Source organism: Hermetia illucens, chromosome 1, assembly GCF_905115235.1.
Source record: "Hermetia illucens chromosome 1, iHerIll2.2.curated.20191125, whole genome shotgun sequence".
Lineage (NCBI taxonomy): Eukaryota > Metazoa > Arthropoda > Insecta > Diptera > Stratiomyidae > Hermetia > Hermetia illucens.
The window spans coordinates 171624766-171642661 of NC_051849.1; the positions used below are offsets into that span (position 1 = coordinate 171624766).

The 17896-nt window shown below is 41.7% G+C and overlaps 2 protein-coding genes across 2 annotated transcripts in view; both read right to left on the reverse strand.

Moving 5' to 3' along the window:
• Positions 1–15491, reverse strand: part of LOC119661379 (carbohydrate sulfotransferase 11) — a 53970-nt gene extending 38479 nt beyond the window's left edge. The window contains exon 1 of the mRNA XM_038070698.1: positions 15016–15491. Within this exon, the coding sequence (XP_037926626.1) occupies positions 15016–15327 (312 nt within the window). The 5' untranslated portion in view covers positions 15328–15491. The remainder of the gene's footprint in view (positions 1–15015) is intronic.
• Positions 15468–16772, reverse strand: LOC119661380. Its single transcript, XM_038070699.1, has 3 exons — positions 16167–16772; positions 15891–15962; positions 15468–15822 (listed from the first exon to the last, which is right to left on the reverse strand). The coding sequence occupies exons 1-3, from the start codon at positions 16401–16403 to the stop codon at positions 15502–15504; spliced, it is 630 nt and encodes a 209-aa protein (XP_037926627.1). The 5' UTR covers positions 16404–16772; the 3' UTR covers positions 15468–15501.
• Positions 16773–17896: the final 1124 nt, after the last annotated feature.

Genomic DNA, 17896 nt, shown 5'->3' on the forward strand with positions numbered 1-17896 from the left:
TCGCTCAGCTCTGGGCAGGTTATTGAAGCTGACAGCACTGCGCAATTTAAATTTCTCGAGCCAATGCTAGCAGCCAATGGGGAACGTCGTTATGCTTCTCACATAGGGAAGCACAAAACCTTTTATACCTGAAGCGTCAAGCTTCCGGTTTCTCGACTTGTTATAAACTAAGGTTTTAACCCAAAAAAAAGGAATCCGTGAACCAGTAAGTAAGTTACTTCCCAAGTGGTCCGGTCCGTCATCAAGTTGTTGCGGACTCAGGTCTCCAACAAAGCATCCCCAACAAAAAAAGGAAATTATTTTCTAAAACAATTATTTACTCAATTGTGACTGTCAAGGGACTTGAGTCAAACTAATCCGAAAACAAAAGAAAAACAATAAAAGCTCACTCTCAAGACTAATATCGCTGAATGATTCATTATTAACATTAACAAAAGACTTGAGAGCGTAGCGGCATTGACAAAAATTAGCTATCTGAACGACAATGTACAAAAATTATCTCGAAGCAAACTTATTCGGGTGGTCTTTATTTTGTTTTGAGTAGTATACGGAGGTTAAGTAGTGTTTTTGCCCGGAAGATGCGACACCTTGACTAATGACAGCTGCTTGCTTTCTCGTCGAGTCCTAGAAGTGAAGAGAGTTTCAGTCTAACAAATCATTACAAACCTCCTATCTACATGACTGGACAGAACACAGAAGGCATCGAGAAATTTGTACCTCAAGGTGGCGTTGTTTCTCCGATGATAAACTTAACATCACTTCAGGCTGCCCTGTTTTGTTCAAAATCTGAAAAATATATACCTATTTCGACACCAACAACAACTTGAACATATTACGCATTAATGCCCTTCGTGTTTTACTAAATGGGAGCATTACATGGAAAGTACGTATTAGTATTACTCGAAAGCTCTAATCATGTATCCAGTTATCTCTACTCTGTCATCGGGTACTCTGCCCTGAGACAATATCGAGCAAGGAATTATATTCGCATTCGGATCAGATTCTCGTGGACGTCTTGTAATAAAACGGACTGGCGTGCTATACCCTAAAACAAGTCGGGAAACCGGAAGCTGGACGCAGGTATGAAAGGTTTTGTGTATTTCTTTTATAAAGAGATTTGGGTGTGCATTTGTCCCATTAGCATGTAGCACGTAAAATATGCATATATTATGTGAAAATAGCCACTTTCAAGTGATATTGACATTCATAGTCTCGAATTTGCAGAGAAGCGACAGATTTGACCTAGTATTACTTTGTTAGTAATAGTGCGATTTTCACCAAGTTTGGCAGGATCATGCTCTATGCTGTAGCCTATATTGGTGCAAAATTTTGTGATTCTAGGGTGAACTTAAGGGGGGTTTTCCTGTCAATTACTAAAAATTATAGTAATGTACTATTATTAACTTTATTTGAATAAGTATCGGTATGAAGGGTATTTCGGAGCCTAGGCACCATATAGTGACAGCCCCCTGATTTTTTTCAGATTTTTCGGTTGGGTAGTTTCTGAGAATGGGTTCGTTAAAAAAATGACCACTTTCAACCCTCCGCACCCCCCACCTTTTCAACAAATGTCAAAACTAAGACTGGCTTCGAAAAGTACTAATCGAGACCTTTAATTTGATACCCCACATGACGATATTTGATGAAACAAAAATTTACACCCTCCCTTTGCATGTATGGGGACCCCCCCTTAAATTCAACCTAAAAGGATGTAACTCACTATATACGTGAGTGTTCACAGTTCCCACCTTTCTACCAAATTTGGTGCCAATCGCTACAACCGTCTCCGAGAAAAATGCGTGTGACGGACAGACAGACAGACAGACAGACAGACAGACGGACAGACAGACAGACAGTAAACCGATTTTAATAAGGTTTTGTTTTACAAACAAAACCTTAAAAAGAGTTGAAGTAAACCACCATGTCGCCCTTCTTTCTTTAATTTAATGAGTTCTTGATATCAGTTAAAAACACGAGTTCACAGCTTGAGAGGAAGCCGTCATACCATAATATCAGCCAACATTATAGGAACATCCATACGAATTAAGTGACCGTAATCTGTTGAGCTGGATTTTGTCCACAACCAGGTGCGGTCATTGTATCGCTCATAGATTTCGTCATTTATAATAAGTTCTGTTTCATTACAGAAGGATGGTTGCTGAGAATGGAATAATGACAAATACGAATCAAGGTATCTCTGAAGATGAAGAGAATACCTACCTAACAAAGCGGCTGGACCGTAGATAGGATGGCACCATCTTTGCTGTCAAGGACAACTCAGATTTGTCTTTGTTTCTACGGTGGACCATATGCGAATAATGATTCGGTGAGACGTTTCGAGGGAAGCAGCTGAAATAGGCTCTATTGACACCGAACAACCGTGATTAACAACGGTCTCAAAGTTGTAGTCTTGTATCTTTATTGTTTTCGTTTGATCAATGTGATAGAAGTGAACACACTTAAAACTCGACTAACAAACAGCCGCACACAAGGGACTTGCCTGCTCCTTGCTGTAAAAATAAGTCCGTAACCACTTTACTTGGCAATGATGTTGTGCCTATGGTAGAAAAAAAACGAGGCAAACCATGCATGAGATGGAGCGATGGTATAGGTCAGGACGCTAGACGGCTTTTAGGGATATCGAATTGGTGGACCTTGGCGCAAAACCGGAGTGTCTGGAGCAGTTCCTAATTATGGCAAACGTAGACCGGATATCGGTTGTTGCGCCGTTGATGATGATGTTGTGCCGCAACGTTAACTACGACCCTGCCACAGACAGATTTTGGATGATGAATTCGGAATTTCGTCGGCAATATTTCGTATGCAGGTGCCAGTCAAAGGATAGTAAATGTAATCAATATACTTATTTTGTTCTTCCCTGCGAGATGCTATTTCAGTACCAACTTTACACGACGCAGGAATTTCAACTGCAAAGCCAACTCAAGCATGGCTTCCTTGCAGAATTTTTAGATAATTGTAGAAGTTTGTCTGGATAATAGTTTGGATATTAGGTTGCACACGTGATGACCTTTGCGGATGGCTTGGATTACACTCTTGTCTCAACCAACCAACCCATTCGCTATTTAATAACAGTAAGCATTAGGTAGTTAGGTAGGAATAACGATTTCACTGTTTAGGTTTTGTTTACTTCATTACAATTTTGTATGTTACACTCTAATAAAATTAGTATAATACCGACCGCCTAGACGGAAAATCTTTCCCGTGACAGTGAATGGGCTGATGGGCCCCAATCCATCCCCAAGACCTAGGCTGTTTCAGCATTTAGACTCGTCAGTTCAAGGTAGTTATTAATGCTAGTTTTACCTCTCTTACAGAATTCACAACTGCATTTCCTCGACAGAATCGCAGGAAAAAAAGGATTAAACCATCACCACCAATTGGGTACCACCATGCAAAAATCTTCCGCTTTGTTCCAGCGCGGGAATCTTGCTGTTCTAACCACAGTTCAAGCAGGAAATGTGGCTCTCATGATAATGATCAAAAACCAATAAGTCGCAATCTCGGCGCTTCAGATAAATAGGGCTTTGTAGATTTTTTTATATAAAAATATTTGGGTATTCGGTAGTTTCATTTGTAGAAAACTTTCGTTTGTGCAAAACAGTTTTGACCTACTATAACGACAGTAAGATTTCCATTAAACTTTGTAATGTGATCCATCTGGAATGAAGTTAAAGGAGGTTTTTAGTCAATTTTCGAAATATGATAATTTCCTATTATCAATTTCATTTCAGTAAATATCGGCACGGCTGGTATTTTTAAGTCTAGATGTCATACAGGAGCATCCTCATGATTTTTTCCACCCCAATGTATGGAGAACGCTGTCATTCACTGCATGCGTGTAGGTTCACAGAATCAACCTTCCCACAGAATTTCGTATCAGCAGTTATCATTTTTTTTTTTAGAAAAGTGCGTGTGGCAGACAGACTGGCTCATGCCAAGCAATAAGTGATGTTAGGGCTTCATTAGAGAGCATTGGACCAACACTTATAGAGGAGAGCGGTCCTTACCACTAATTGCAGTAAGAGGAACTACGCTTGCAGCATGGGCAGGGAAGATTTGGATTTGGACCCTCCAAGGACACAAAGCGAATATTTTCAGCTGTCCAAAATCCGTGGACGATACCGGAAAATCTCATGCGGAAAATGCTATCAAGTCAGCAAGATTGGATGCGATCAACTCCTTGGTGGAGTCTATCCAAAGAAAAATAGAGGAGACAGGAAAGGACATCTATGCCCGATGATGTCATACCTTATGATAGTCCCACGAAGCTGGGGAAGTCGATTTTAATAAGATTCCGTTTTCCACTAAACTTCCAAAAAATAGTCCACTTTAATATTACAGTGCAAGAAGCTGTAATACAAAGCTGTAATTAAAGAATTTTTGGCGAAACTAAAAGAAAGGTTGGGAAGCAGCAATGATGACTGTCATTCTTCAAGCGTTAACAGTCATAGAGAAAATGGAGGAATCTTACCGAAATCATGGAGGAGGATACGGTTTAGGAGGACTGATCAATTGCGATAACTGGATGATGGACATAATTGTGAAGCTCCCGAAAGCAGCAGCATTTCTTTCCACCAAGCAGAACCAATTTATATTTTTAATAATTTGAAATACAAACTTTCCACTTCAAATACATTTAAATTTGCCCCTCATCCTTCATGTCAGCTTTTATAATATTTGTATTGCATATCTCCTGTTTACTCTTTTTGTGGAGGATACGGCATCCAAACAGTCTCTTTGCAGTTATTGTAATTTTTTCCTATATTTACGTAATGTTGTACAAGTGGTAAGCCTACAGTCGCAAGGAAGCACAAAGCAAAACACAAAAACCAATACCGAACCGTAGCAGTTTGATTGAGAGGATCGAGAGGACGATTCGATACTTCGACCACCTACTGTCTACTTTATAATATTTGATACTTCTTCAATAAGTAAAATTACAATCATCATCATCAATGGCACAATAACCGATATCGGGTCTAGGATTGCCTTAATAAGGAACTCCAGACACCCCGGTTTTGAGCCGAGGTCCACCAATTCGATATCCCTAAAAGCTGTCTTCTTTTTCTACCATAGATATTACCCTCATAGACTTTCCGGGGTGGATCATCTTCATCCATACGGATTAAGTGACCCGCCCACCGTCACCTATTGAGCCGGATTTTATCCACAACCTGATGGTCGTGGCATCGCTCATAGATTTCGTCGTTATGTAGACTACGGAACCGTCCATCCTCATGTAGGGGGCCAAAAATTCTTCGGAAGATTCTTCTCTCGAACATAGACAAGAGTTCGCAATTTTTTTTGCTAAGAACCCAGGTTTCCGAGAAATACATAAAGGCTGGCAAGATCATAGTCTTGTACAGTAAGAGCTTTGGTCAACAATACCAAGTTTAAAGAAGTCGAGAAGTCGGGAGCTAGCCGCTTTGTTTCGTTTGTAAATATATTTGAGTGGAGAGCTGTCGCACTTGTACATAGCCCGTAATGTATATGTGTATTTAGCATGTCAAGCTACTCTCATTTCGGATGAGATCAAAACGTGCCACGCCACTAGTCCAACGCAACATCTTTATCTCCACTACCGCAAGTTGCAATATTGCCTTTTATAGTTGGCCAACACTTAAAACCGTAGAGAGCGACAGGACGGACGACATTGCGGCAAATTTTAGATTTGAGACGTTCGTTGATACGTCGATCGCAAAGAACACCAGTTGTGGAACGCCACTTCATCCAGCTTAATGCGTTAATGCGTGAAGCAATTTCATAACCCAGTTCTCCATTGGCTGATAACGTTAATCCGAGGTATTCAAAACGCTCAGTTCTGGCAGGTCACTGCCACTGACAATGATTGTGCCTGTTTCATGGGGATTGGTGGTCAAAAATTCAGTTTTATTCAGATTTGATCTGAGACCGTGTTGCATAAGGCGATCATTCCATTTTAGCACACGTTGTTCGAGATCATTTTTTCTATTACATGCTAGGAAAACATCATCTGCATAAAACAGTGTATAGGGCGCTGGACGTTGGAAGTCCTTGTGACGGTGTCCATAACAAGAATAAACAGAAGTGGTGAGAGGGCACCTCTTTGCTGAACACCAACAGGGACACGAAGCGGTTTTGATACAGCCGCCACACTCCGAACTTTACTTTTCGGATCGTGGGAGAGCGATTGAACTCAGTGAGTTCTTCTGGCATTAAGTGTAGTCGTAAAGCATACCAAATGAGTTCATGTGGCACACGATCAAACGCTTTCTCTAGATCCTCTCCAGAAAGGCAAGAATGCGTTCAAAAATCTTCATGGTATGGGAAAGTAATCGGATCGCACGGTAATTTAAACATTCTGCTGGACTACCTTTCTTTTTCTACATTGGAACAGTGGTATTTTCTTGTCAGTCAGATGGTGTTCTTCCTTCTTGAATAAGCCGATTATAGAATTCAATGAGCCACAGTGTTGGGTCCCAGCTCTTGGCTTTTCAGAGTTCAGATACGATGTCGTCAGGTCCTATTGGTTTCCCCGATTTCATTCGTTTTATTGCCTCCTGGACTTCTGTTGCGCTGACAGGTGGAACTGCTCCAAATGATCGGTATGGGGTTGCATCGATCGTGGAAAAATTGCGAGAGAGGGGTCTTCGATGGTATGGTCACGTAATTTCCACTAACGGGAACTCGCTTGTTAAGGTTGGTCTGACCATCCAAGTCAGATCAGGCCCATGACCGACCAAAACGGAGCAACCGATCAAGACGAATCAACGCCTCTTCTGACTGGGATAAAGTCTGAAGAACAGAATCTCGGCCACTTCATAGCAAAAATATTGCAAAAAATTTTAATTTCAAATAGAAGATTCCGATTTTGAAATGGAAAACCTTAATTTTGAAAGGAAAAATTATGAAATTTGAGTGGGAGTTTTTAAAGTAAATATTAGTTTGGAAAATTCTCATTCTGAGTAGGAATCCGACTTTGAACTGGAAAATCTATATATACATGCTCTCAATCGCTTTATAAGTATTATTCCAAAAAAATCTTAAATACAGTAAAAGGCAGTTCAAAATATTATATCATTAATCAATCTCAGTTGATTAGAATGATTCAAAGCAAAGTTCGTTGGAAATCTTTTCGGGGCGAGCTCACTTGGAAGCCGAATTTGGTTTGACCTTTCATTCTCAGAGATTTCCGCTATCAGCTAGTACTAAATAATTCCATGATACATCTCTGAAGATAGGAAAGAAAGTCTGACGATATCTTATCTCTACATTAATTAATCAGTTTAAGATTAATATGACATATTTGAAATGGACTTTGTCATTTTAAATTGGGAGACTTTCCGTCACCGCACCTGATAAGCATTCAATTTCAGATTTAAATATTCAACAATTGATCGCTGAGCGACGACTTTGTTCCCCTAGTCAAGATATAGAATTTGGTCGGCATATTCTGTTTGATATTCACTTTCATTTAACATCAAAGAGATCAGACATTTGGTCAGTAGCTCGACAAATGCTAACGAGCAGTTATGCCTAATGTCCACTAGCACCGATGAGTCTTGCAAATCTCATTCCAAAACATAAAACATCAAACGCCAAAGCTGAACATGAGGCAATATGGGCCGCAGTTTCCCCACTTGGAGGAATGAGGGGAGACGTAATGTCGTTTCGTAGCCAAGGAAGCAGCAAAAAAATATTACATAAAAATTGACCTGTTGATCTCATATATACGAGGCAAACCGCCAGTTGTAGATATTATATTCTGGTGATGTTATTTATGGGTTTCTCAGAAATTTGTTTGGGCTTCAGATTAAATTATGTGGATAATAAATGCGCATGCTTGTAGTTTATTTTCAAACAGATAATGTTCTAACGATCTCATTGGAATCGGCGACAATTTATCTTTAATTGACAAGCTAAACGTGGAGCATACAAATAAGTACAGAGTGGCATACCCATATATGAATCGCCACACAATTTTTATTGTTTTGACCAAGATCAGATACTAGAACTGATATTGGACAATTCGTTGTCTTAGTACTTGTAAGAGTGGCGCAGAGACCTTCTCCCCTTTAAGGAAATCAACTGAACCACTCTCTTGCACAAAGCAGGATCCTATTTTCAGGCAGTAATTCGATAATACGCAAAGGATTTAAAAGCAAGCGTGTACCGCTAATGATGGTCCATCATATTCTGAGGTGGAGATTCCCATCCTTCCAAACATCTGCTTGTTTGGTAACAGTTTAGCAAGGACCATAATATTACTATTGGTGCTTATGCCAATATGTACTGTATCCGGGTGATCATGTGGATACCAGTATCCATTATCCACTAAAACGCAAAAGCCGGTGTCAAGAATCCATCTTCGATTTATAGAAGCAAACTATCTAACTTCTGGTGATTTTTAACTATAGGAGAAAGTTTACTCATACTCTCATGTATCGTGGCTTATGAATAGGGGACGACGACGACGCTCCTGGAAAGCGTTTTGAGAATTGGACCAAAAGGACGAAAAGGTCCTACAATTTTGATTCACTCTATGTGAGGACGCTACTCTCGTGAAATTATTTTTTTTATACTTCTAGAAATATTGTGAATCCTCTCCCGCTCCACTCTCATATTGCGCTTTAGATAATCATTCTTATCCTGGAAAAATATGCTATCTGAACCGCCGGTATCACTATGGGAGCAAATAACATCTGTAACCGCTTTCGATTACACTGCATGCAGGATAATTCTGGGGACCGTGCAGTCCGCATTCAAGTAGATGGGGACTTAAGAGCAATTCCTTAAACAAAATATCTATCTAAATTTAGGCCACTTAAGCTATGCCTATTCAACTGAGGTTGAAGAATGCAATAGAACTATTCCGTGCTTGATGTAAGTGACGAAAAATAACATTTTTTGGGTTAGCAATCGACAAATGTAGAACCTTTGGCTGCCGAAACGTTAACAATGCCTCGAATAGGGACTGGTCCATTGCGTGTCGGACTGTTGCTGTTAGCTATCGAAAAACGTGTTTTTATGACATGAGGCCTGGTTTCTGATAAATGTTGATTGCGAGATGTCGGTCGAGATTAAGAATTCTCTTCTCAACCTCGAATCACAATTGTATGTACCTAAACACCAACGCAAAGGATGGTTGCTATGAGCAACTGTATTGTGATCGTGATAGCTGGTGGGTGACCCAAGGTAGACTCTGACAATAGCTTGCTTCGGCATGTCATGGAAAAACATAGTCTTGATGACGGTAACAATAAATCTGGAAAATTTGTAGATTTCTGCAACTTTCTCTGCATTGAAATCGACAACACCGTGTATGAGCATAGTGTCTGCCATGATCAGCTGGGTTTCGATTGACCGATAACGAACATCTAAGCAGATCGATCAAATCGTAATCAGGGAGTCTCTGAGATTCTGATTCAGATTCTGATTATACATAACAGAAGGAAAAGCGTCATCTTTGATGGCCGCTTACCTTCCTGTGCGTGTAACTACTATGTTTGCTCGCAGAGGAACAATGCGCCAGCCCCTTAATTCGAATATAGGCCGTTTCCGCAAATCGACTGGCGTTCAACTGGCTTTTTTGCCGGGCCAATGAATCAAACTCTGAAAAACCTGCCCGAGAATATAGACGAGCATTGGGCTGCTATCACAAGTGCCTTCATCTTCGGCGCAGGAAAGTTGCCCGACTTGGCTCAAACGGAGATGAAAAGTCTGTTGATTGATTTGGTTTGTCAAAGCGTAAATTTAATTTGTTAAAGAGTTAAGTACATTTGTTAAATAGTTAACTTAATTTACTAAATAATTAATTTTATTTATCAAAGTATTAATTTAATTTGACGAATAGTGAATTTGTCTTGCAAATGGCATATCTATGGTTATGTATAACTAGATATTGCTGAACGCATTAACACCATTAAATCCACTTTCACTGTTTTGTCAAAAATTTGGAAATGCAATTATCTCAACACCAAAATCAAGCGGAGGCTGTTGCGCATAAATATTCTTTCTGTTCTAGTATATGAGACTAGCACTTAGAAAATGGTCATCATTCTTACTCGGGAGCTTCAAGCTTTCAACAACCCATGTCTGCCCCGTGTCGTCGGGGTATTCTGACCTGAAACAATGAAAAGTGACGCAAGACCCGTCCCAGGTGCCCAATCCTCTATCCTGTTCCGTCACGACACTAAAGGCTGTTATAAATGTGACGAATTCGATGTTTATGCTGAGGGCATCATTCAACCTTCCTCTCCCCTCCGAGAATTTCAGACAACGGAACGTAATGTGCTCCCAATCTTCAGATATAATGGCGCATTTGGGACAATCGGGAGACTCATCCAATCCAAAACAATGCAAACAATTTCTTTAAACTCCGCGTCCCACAGGGAACTGTGTTAGGTGGTAATTAATGGGTCCAATGGGTACCAATGCATGATCAATGCATGGTTTGGCCGACTCTTTTCCAGAATTATCCTAGTGCTTCAGTCATCTTCTATTCTGTTCCTTTCTAGTGACTCTTCAGAAGCCCTCAATTATCTCGAATGGATTAACATCTTACTCTAATAGTGCGGCCCATTCGCTACAATATCCAAGAGGACCATTCTCGCAACGACACTGCTGTCCCATACGCGCAATACATCCTCAACGCCATTGGTGGGTATACAGAACTCACGCATTTTTCCAGCTTCCACTTTGACCATTCATAATTATTATGGCATGGATGGTTCCATTTTCATATAGTGTCGCATCCTCGGGATGTCTCCCAATTACTATCATCGGTAAATTGCCTGAAAAACCAATCAACGTTGTTTCCTCTGAGACAGGAGTCCCGAGTCCGCGTCAATTTGATGACTAGCCACATCAATGGGGGAGAAACTTTTTCCCACGTTTTCAACGCACGAGCGGCTCTTTTCAAGCAGAGTGCCCTGTCAAGTTAAGTGCATACAGTGGCGGCATCCCCGTATGGGAGCTCACACTGGGAAAGGGACTACAGAGTAAATCTTACTTGCTAGTAATTTCTTCTACACCATTTGTGGAACAGGCGAAAGAAAGGGGAGCCAAAGACGTGAACGAAACTGACTTGATGTCGTGATCGGATCTGTGCAGACCGGATACCGCAAACCAGTCAAAGTGTTAAATGAAAAACAGACGAATGCTCTGCGTGATGAAATGAGTGGGGTGAGAATATGCGAACTGCTATAACTCCAATTGCGGCTATTCTCAGAGAAACCAAACACGAGGGAATCGAGTCTTTGGCTATATAGTCACACGCCGACCGTGGTAAACGCATTTAACTGTTTTTAATTACAAATTAAGCTAAGTTTATATCGAAAAGCATGCCAAAGCCTCCTCCTATCTGCTAGCAGCGAGGCTGACAAAGAACAAGACTACCCCCACATTTTTCTGGTGCAAAAGTCATGAGTTGGATTTAATAGAATCTGTGGCATTGGATCATTAAACTCATTAAAATCTGCAGCGACAGCCAGGCTGCATTGAGGGCGTTAAGTAGTTCTTTGATCACCTAGAAAATTTTTCAGGATTGCAGAAACCGATTAAATTCTTTCTGTAGATTCAATACAGTGGAACTACTCTGGGGTGTAGAGGGAAATAAAATGTTGGATGCCTTAGCAAAAGAGGGTTAAATCTCACTCATTCCGGGGCCGGAACCAACAATTGGGGTATCAGCAACACCCATAATGACAGGTGACTGACCCTAAATGTGGCTAGACAACAAACTTTTCCTGTCTGGTTTTCATCGTTAGACCGTCGCGAATTTCTTTGTTTGTTGTTTATTTTGCAATCCGGCGCGGACCCACGCATCGGTATAGACATGTTAATTTTGTATCAATGGCGTGAGGGATTAAAGTGCTCAAAGGACCCCCCACATTCCCGAGCTTGGGTAGCACAGAGGCGTACAAGAACGTGTGGACCGAGCACATTGATGGAGCTTCAGTCTTTGCGGGCGGACTTTCATGGACAATTTCGTCAAATTTTTAGGTTTCTGAGAAAGCTCTTACCTCTAGGTCGTTCTCGGTCACTTAGGATGATCGTCTGATCCTCCTATTTCCCTTAAGTTCATTACAGACTCGTTCCAGGTTTACCAAGATAACGATCCGAAACATAAAGCGTATACAACCCGGGCATGGCTCCTTTGCAACTGTCCTAAAGTACTAGGCACGCCTCCCCAATCACCGGATCTCAATCCCATTGTAAACTTATGATACGAATTTTATCGCAATATTCGTCAGCGCCCACCCGTAACAAATAAAGCAGAAATGAGAACGCGACTCCTCCACAGTACCTTCGAACCCTGGTGGAATCGATGCCTCGTCGGTTGTTAGCAGTAATTATAGCCAACGGTGGATACAGGAAGTATTAAAAACTGTTTTGATCCTGTTTTTTGAGAGCGATTGATCTCATTATTTGTAATGTTGACATACTTTTTTGACTGTGAAGTTGGATTTTTTTCATTTTTCTGCGGCTGTGCTAATTTGATTTATTTTTCTCCATTTTTAAGGTTTTGTTTGCAAAACAATTGACACGAAATTTGGTGAGAAGGTAGGAACTGTGAACGCCCAGACATGCGGTGAGTCATATCCTTCTATACTGAGATTTAGGGGGTCCCCGTATATGTAAAAGGGGGATGTAAACATTTTTTCACCGAATATAGCCATGTTGGGTATCAAATGAAAGGTCTCAATTAATACTTTTCGAAGCCTGTCTTAGTTTTCAGATTTGTTAGAAAGGCGGGGAGTGGGAGCGGTGGAAAGTGATAATTTCTTTAACGGACCCATTCTCAGAAACTACCCAACCGAAAAATCTGAAAAAATTCATGATGCTGCCTTCATATGGTGCCCAGGCCATACTCTCCATATCGATATCCGTTCAAATTAAGTTAATAATAGTATATCACCATATTTTTTGGGAAATTGAGTAAGACCCCCCTTAAGTTTATTCCAGAGTTATAAAGGTTGGTAGCAGTATAAAATATAATATGAAGCACATTATCCCCAAGTTTGATCAAAATCATACTATTAGTAACAAAGTAACAGTAGCTCAAAGTTCACTTTACTGTGTAAAATTCATCATCACCGGCGCAACAACAGCTTTGACCCTATAGAGAGACGTTTCGAGCCGAACAGTTTTTGTAAGCTGAAATAGGCTTTACCAGGGTATCAATCCGAAACATAAAGCGTATGCAACCCGGGCATGGCTCCTTTACAACTGTCCTAAAGTGTTAGCCACGCCTCCCCAATCACCGGATCTCAGTCCCATTGAAAACCTACCAATTGTACCGAAATATTCGTCAGCGCCCAGCCGTCACAAATAATAAGGAAAAGAGAACGCTACCCCTTTCATTTTTCGACAGCTGTGCTAATTTGATTCACTTTTCTCCATTTTTTCTATATGTGTATTGAATAATGTTTCTTTTGTGTTTGTGTAAACACAAAACCTTATTAAAATCGGTTTACTGTCTGTCTGTCTGTCCGTCACACGCATTTTTCTCGGAGACGGTTATAGCGATTGACACCAAATTTGGTAGGAAGAGGGGAACTGTGAACGCTCACGCATACAGTGAATTACATCCTTTTATGTCGAATTTAAGGGGGGATCCCCATACATGCAAAAGGGGAGTGTAACATTTTTTTTCATCAAATATAGTCATGTGGAGTATCAAATTAAAGATCTCGATTAGTACTTTTCAAAGCCGATCTTAGTTTTGACATTCGTTGGAAGGGTGGGGAGCGCGGCGGGTTGAAAGTGATCACTTCTTTAAGGGGGCCATTCTCAGAAACTACCAAACCGAAAAATCTGAAAAAAATCAGGAAGCTGCCACTATATGGTGCCTGGGCTCCGAAATATCTTCCATGCCGATATCTGTTTGAATAAAGTTAATAATAATAGTCCAGCTTCCGGTTTCCCGACTTGTTTATGTTACAACCCATTCTGGCATAATAAACGAATTGTTATCCTACATTTCCCGTGTTCATTTTATTGGGCGTTGTTAACAGACTTTTCTGACCACTTTTTGATGCTACCCCTCCTGGGTCTCCCTCCTGTAATGAGGAGGCGGTATCCACGGAGCATTTTCTATGTGAATGCCCCGCCTATGAACGCAGCAGACATTAGATTTTTTATGTTGCTCTGCTCCGGTAGCAACGGGTAGCATCATATCCACTAATGTGGGGGGGGGGGGGTATTCTCTTAGACGAAGAAGTCGAGTACAATGGGCCACCACGGTCTGAGTGCTCAGAGGTTATAACTTCTCCCCACAACAAACACACACGCCCCCAGGGCAAAAGTGGGACAATGCCTAATGGGTTACCTTTGCGCTGGCCATTATTTTTGAAGTATAAACATGCTTGACTGGGTCCACGATTCGGACTTAGAGCACGAAATCGAGAGATTAACGCAAAACCATTTCAGTCACATTTTAATCATAAAATTAATTTATCATTTCCTTTTCTCGCTGCGGGCAGCAGTTCATTAAATTTTATTGTTTATTGCTCGAAAAAAAGTAATTTAATAAATTATTCATTGAATCAAACTGCATCTCATTACATAACGAGAGTATCTAATAACATGTTTGCTGAATTTACTGAAAAGCAGTCACCGGAATAATGTGGCTGACTTCACAGAATCAACTGAAGCTCAGATATGAGTAGTGGCTTAGCCACGTAACGTACATAGATCGATTACCTTCTTGATAAAATATAGATGCAATATGCAGTATTCCGGTGAAGCGAATTTAGAAAATCCTTAAAGCGGAGGAAAAATACTAAACTCAAACTTGGACCAGTAAAGAAGCAGTTACAAAAATTTGGAAGAATCGTCTGCGTCTGCACCAGTTGATGAGCTCGAACAATGCAAACTTAGCATCATTATTCTCCAAAAAACACGTTTGTGATCTATTTTTACCTCAGCCGTTGGCAACCAACTGGGTTTCCAGTTTTTTGGTAATGCGCAAATAATCTGAACGAAATGGGGGGACTTTTGCGCGCAACTTACCTTGGGGACATAACAATACAAGAACTTGTGGCTCGGGTCCACCAGCAGGTGATCCATCTGTTGCTCGTTCAAATCCTCAAGGGAAGCATTCTCGTACCCCATAAGCTTGCACGCCTGCTGCAGGAACTCCTGCCTCTGCATGTTGAGCGTTTGCGTCAGCTGCAAGCCGTGCTCACTGAGTTTCACATTATTATTATTCCCGTCGGGCAAACTATCAGCCGTTACCGTGACCATTACCAAACTTGGGTCAACGGCACACCACAAACTCCACACACTTAGCCATAACCTGATAACGATCGCACGATCACGCATTCTCACCGTCGTTCGTCCAGATCACCAAGCATTCAAGAACATGCAGCGGCGTAAGAACATCCGCATTTTTGCCGAATCCGCGATAGTAATTGCGAGTCGCTGTGAACCGCACAAAACACTTGTTGCACGCCACCTGGCCGGAACTGAATCAGGGTGGGTGCGTGCTCCCTTCGATCATCGAAAGCTCCTCTTGCGCTCAATCTTCACGCGCTTCACGAACCGCAGAACAGATTTGTTCCCCACGCCGTAGCTGGACAGCAACTGCTGGTCGTCGAGGAGAGGTTCTGCTGGCTCACCACAGTTGTCCAGCACCAGAAGATACGTCCGCCAAATGTACCTCCACGATATGTTCACGCCGAGCTCATAGTCTGGCTGCAGCGATCGACTTGAGGAGCTTTTCAGTTCGCGCTTACGACGTCGGCGTTTCTGGTGGAGATCAAAGGTTCGCCGGATCGCTCGGTTTAAGTCTAGAACTGTCGCCGTAGATTGCGGTACCTGTGGGAAATCCATTGATTAGTTGTCTGTAAACAACCAGCGGGGAATAGAGCACAATGTGGACTTACTATAACCCGCAACGTGGGGAGCGCCTCCCGCTTCACGTGCACCGTGATCGACTGCCCTTTGAGCACAGCAATCTGAAAACGGAAGAAATAAAATTTATGGATTATCGCAGCCACTGAATGGAGAAATTGAGCGGAAATGACTTCTGCTGGCCTTGAAAGGTAACGAAGCCAAACCAAAGCCACTTGCGACCGCATAAGGGCATCACCTGCACCCACGCGGCCGCTGCTTTCTGCCCTAGTAAACGCATCAACGAGTTCCATTCCCCACATGCTCACCTGGTCTTGAACTTCCTCGTGTGAGATATCGAACGGAATATCCGCCAAGTACTTGTCCGCAGCCAGTAAATCACGCAGCGCTCGATCGGTGGCCGCACATAAGGCTGCGTGGTCTGCTAAAGACTTCTCGCATTCAGCAACCTGGTCTTCCGCCTGCCCGAGTTCCCGAGCCCGTTCTGCTTCTGGTTCTGGTCTACACACCTCCTCCCCGTGCCCCTCCAGACAGAAGCCACTCATCGCGGCAGACTCGCCCCAACCGCAAACTCCACTGTAATCCGGCTCTAAAGTGTGAGAACGTTTTTTTCACTTTTCACACAACTTGTCACGGAGAAGTTGGAATTCCTGTCGGAACTGGCGAGCAAGATTCGCACCGGCAATCGCGAAAACTGACTGGACCAAGCACTCTCGGACGTGACACCGAAACCAAGATCAACTTTGCAGCATTGCGGCACTTTCCCACGAAAAGAAATCGAGACCGAGGTGGATATAATGGGAGAAATCTGAACTGAGGTCGGTGAAGTAACAGCGGCACGCAGCCGGAGAGACGCACATGTAACCACGGCTTTGACAGCGGCTGTCAGTGAAAACGTAAATAGTACACGAGAATTACTAGACGACAACATGGAGGGGTGAATATGAATGAAGGCCGGTTCCCGCGTTCCGATCGACTGCTACAACTTTTGACGTGCGTTAAAGTTTCTTCTTGGTGGGTGCACACTACGATTATAGCAATGAATTCGAAATGACAGAAACTTGAACGTTATTAATTCTATTTGAAGTGGGAGAAAAGTATTAAATGTGAAATAAGAAATTGGTTTTAGATGTCATAAATGCCACGATTACAAAATAAGACTAAAATAAGAAGGAAACAGTTTCGAAATCTCCTAACTCCTTATAAGAGAATTATTCATGAAAAAAAAATATTTTGCAACTGTAAGGAAATAACCTATTGAAAGATCGGTACCCAGTTACTTGCCTAATTACACTTTTACCTACAGAGGGTGAAACGCATAATCGGTCCTCGCTCCTTGTTTTGAACATTTTTATTTGAATTAAATTATAAGTTTCGTCTCAAAATCTTTATGAAACTTTTAGATAATAAAGTACTTTTCAAGAGATACATAAAACCTAATACATTTTCATTCAACATTATTGTAAAAATTAGCACAATTTGGCTTTAAAACGTTACTTTCTTCCTGGAATTATTTGATACTAGTAGGTACAAGTTTACATGAGTTGAAATTTACAAGCGTTATTCAAATATTCGAGAAAGGAAATAAATATAGAAGCAACGACTGACGGTGCCAGAACAAACAACTCTTCAAATAATAATAATAATAATCGCTGGCGCAACAATTCACATTGGATCGGCGCCCTGAAGTATGTTAGAGCACTTCATTCAAGACCGTAACTGTCCACTAAAGGATTATAGTATCCTATAGGAGGCAATGTGGTCAGTATTGCACTCGCCCGAGATTATTATTGGTGGCCAAAGGGTAGTATAGGTCCCAGGGCGAAACGTGGATTGGTACCCACGATGGAGCATAAAACCTGGGAAACGCCTGCTGAACCAACACCAACACCGCTACTACCAAACCCTATCTCCACCTCCAAGTGGTGACCGCTGGGAGCTCTTTCTTAACGAAAAGCTCCAGACGGAGAGGAATGAAGCCGAGTCTCTCGCGCCTAAAAACCGGACAAATTGTACCATCTAGTCCTCCAGGTTAGGG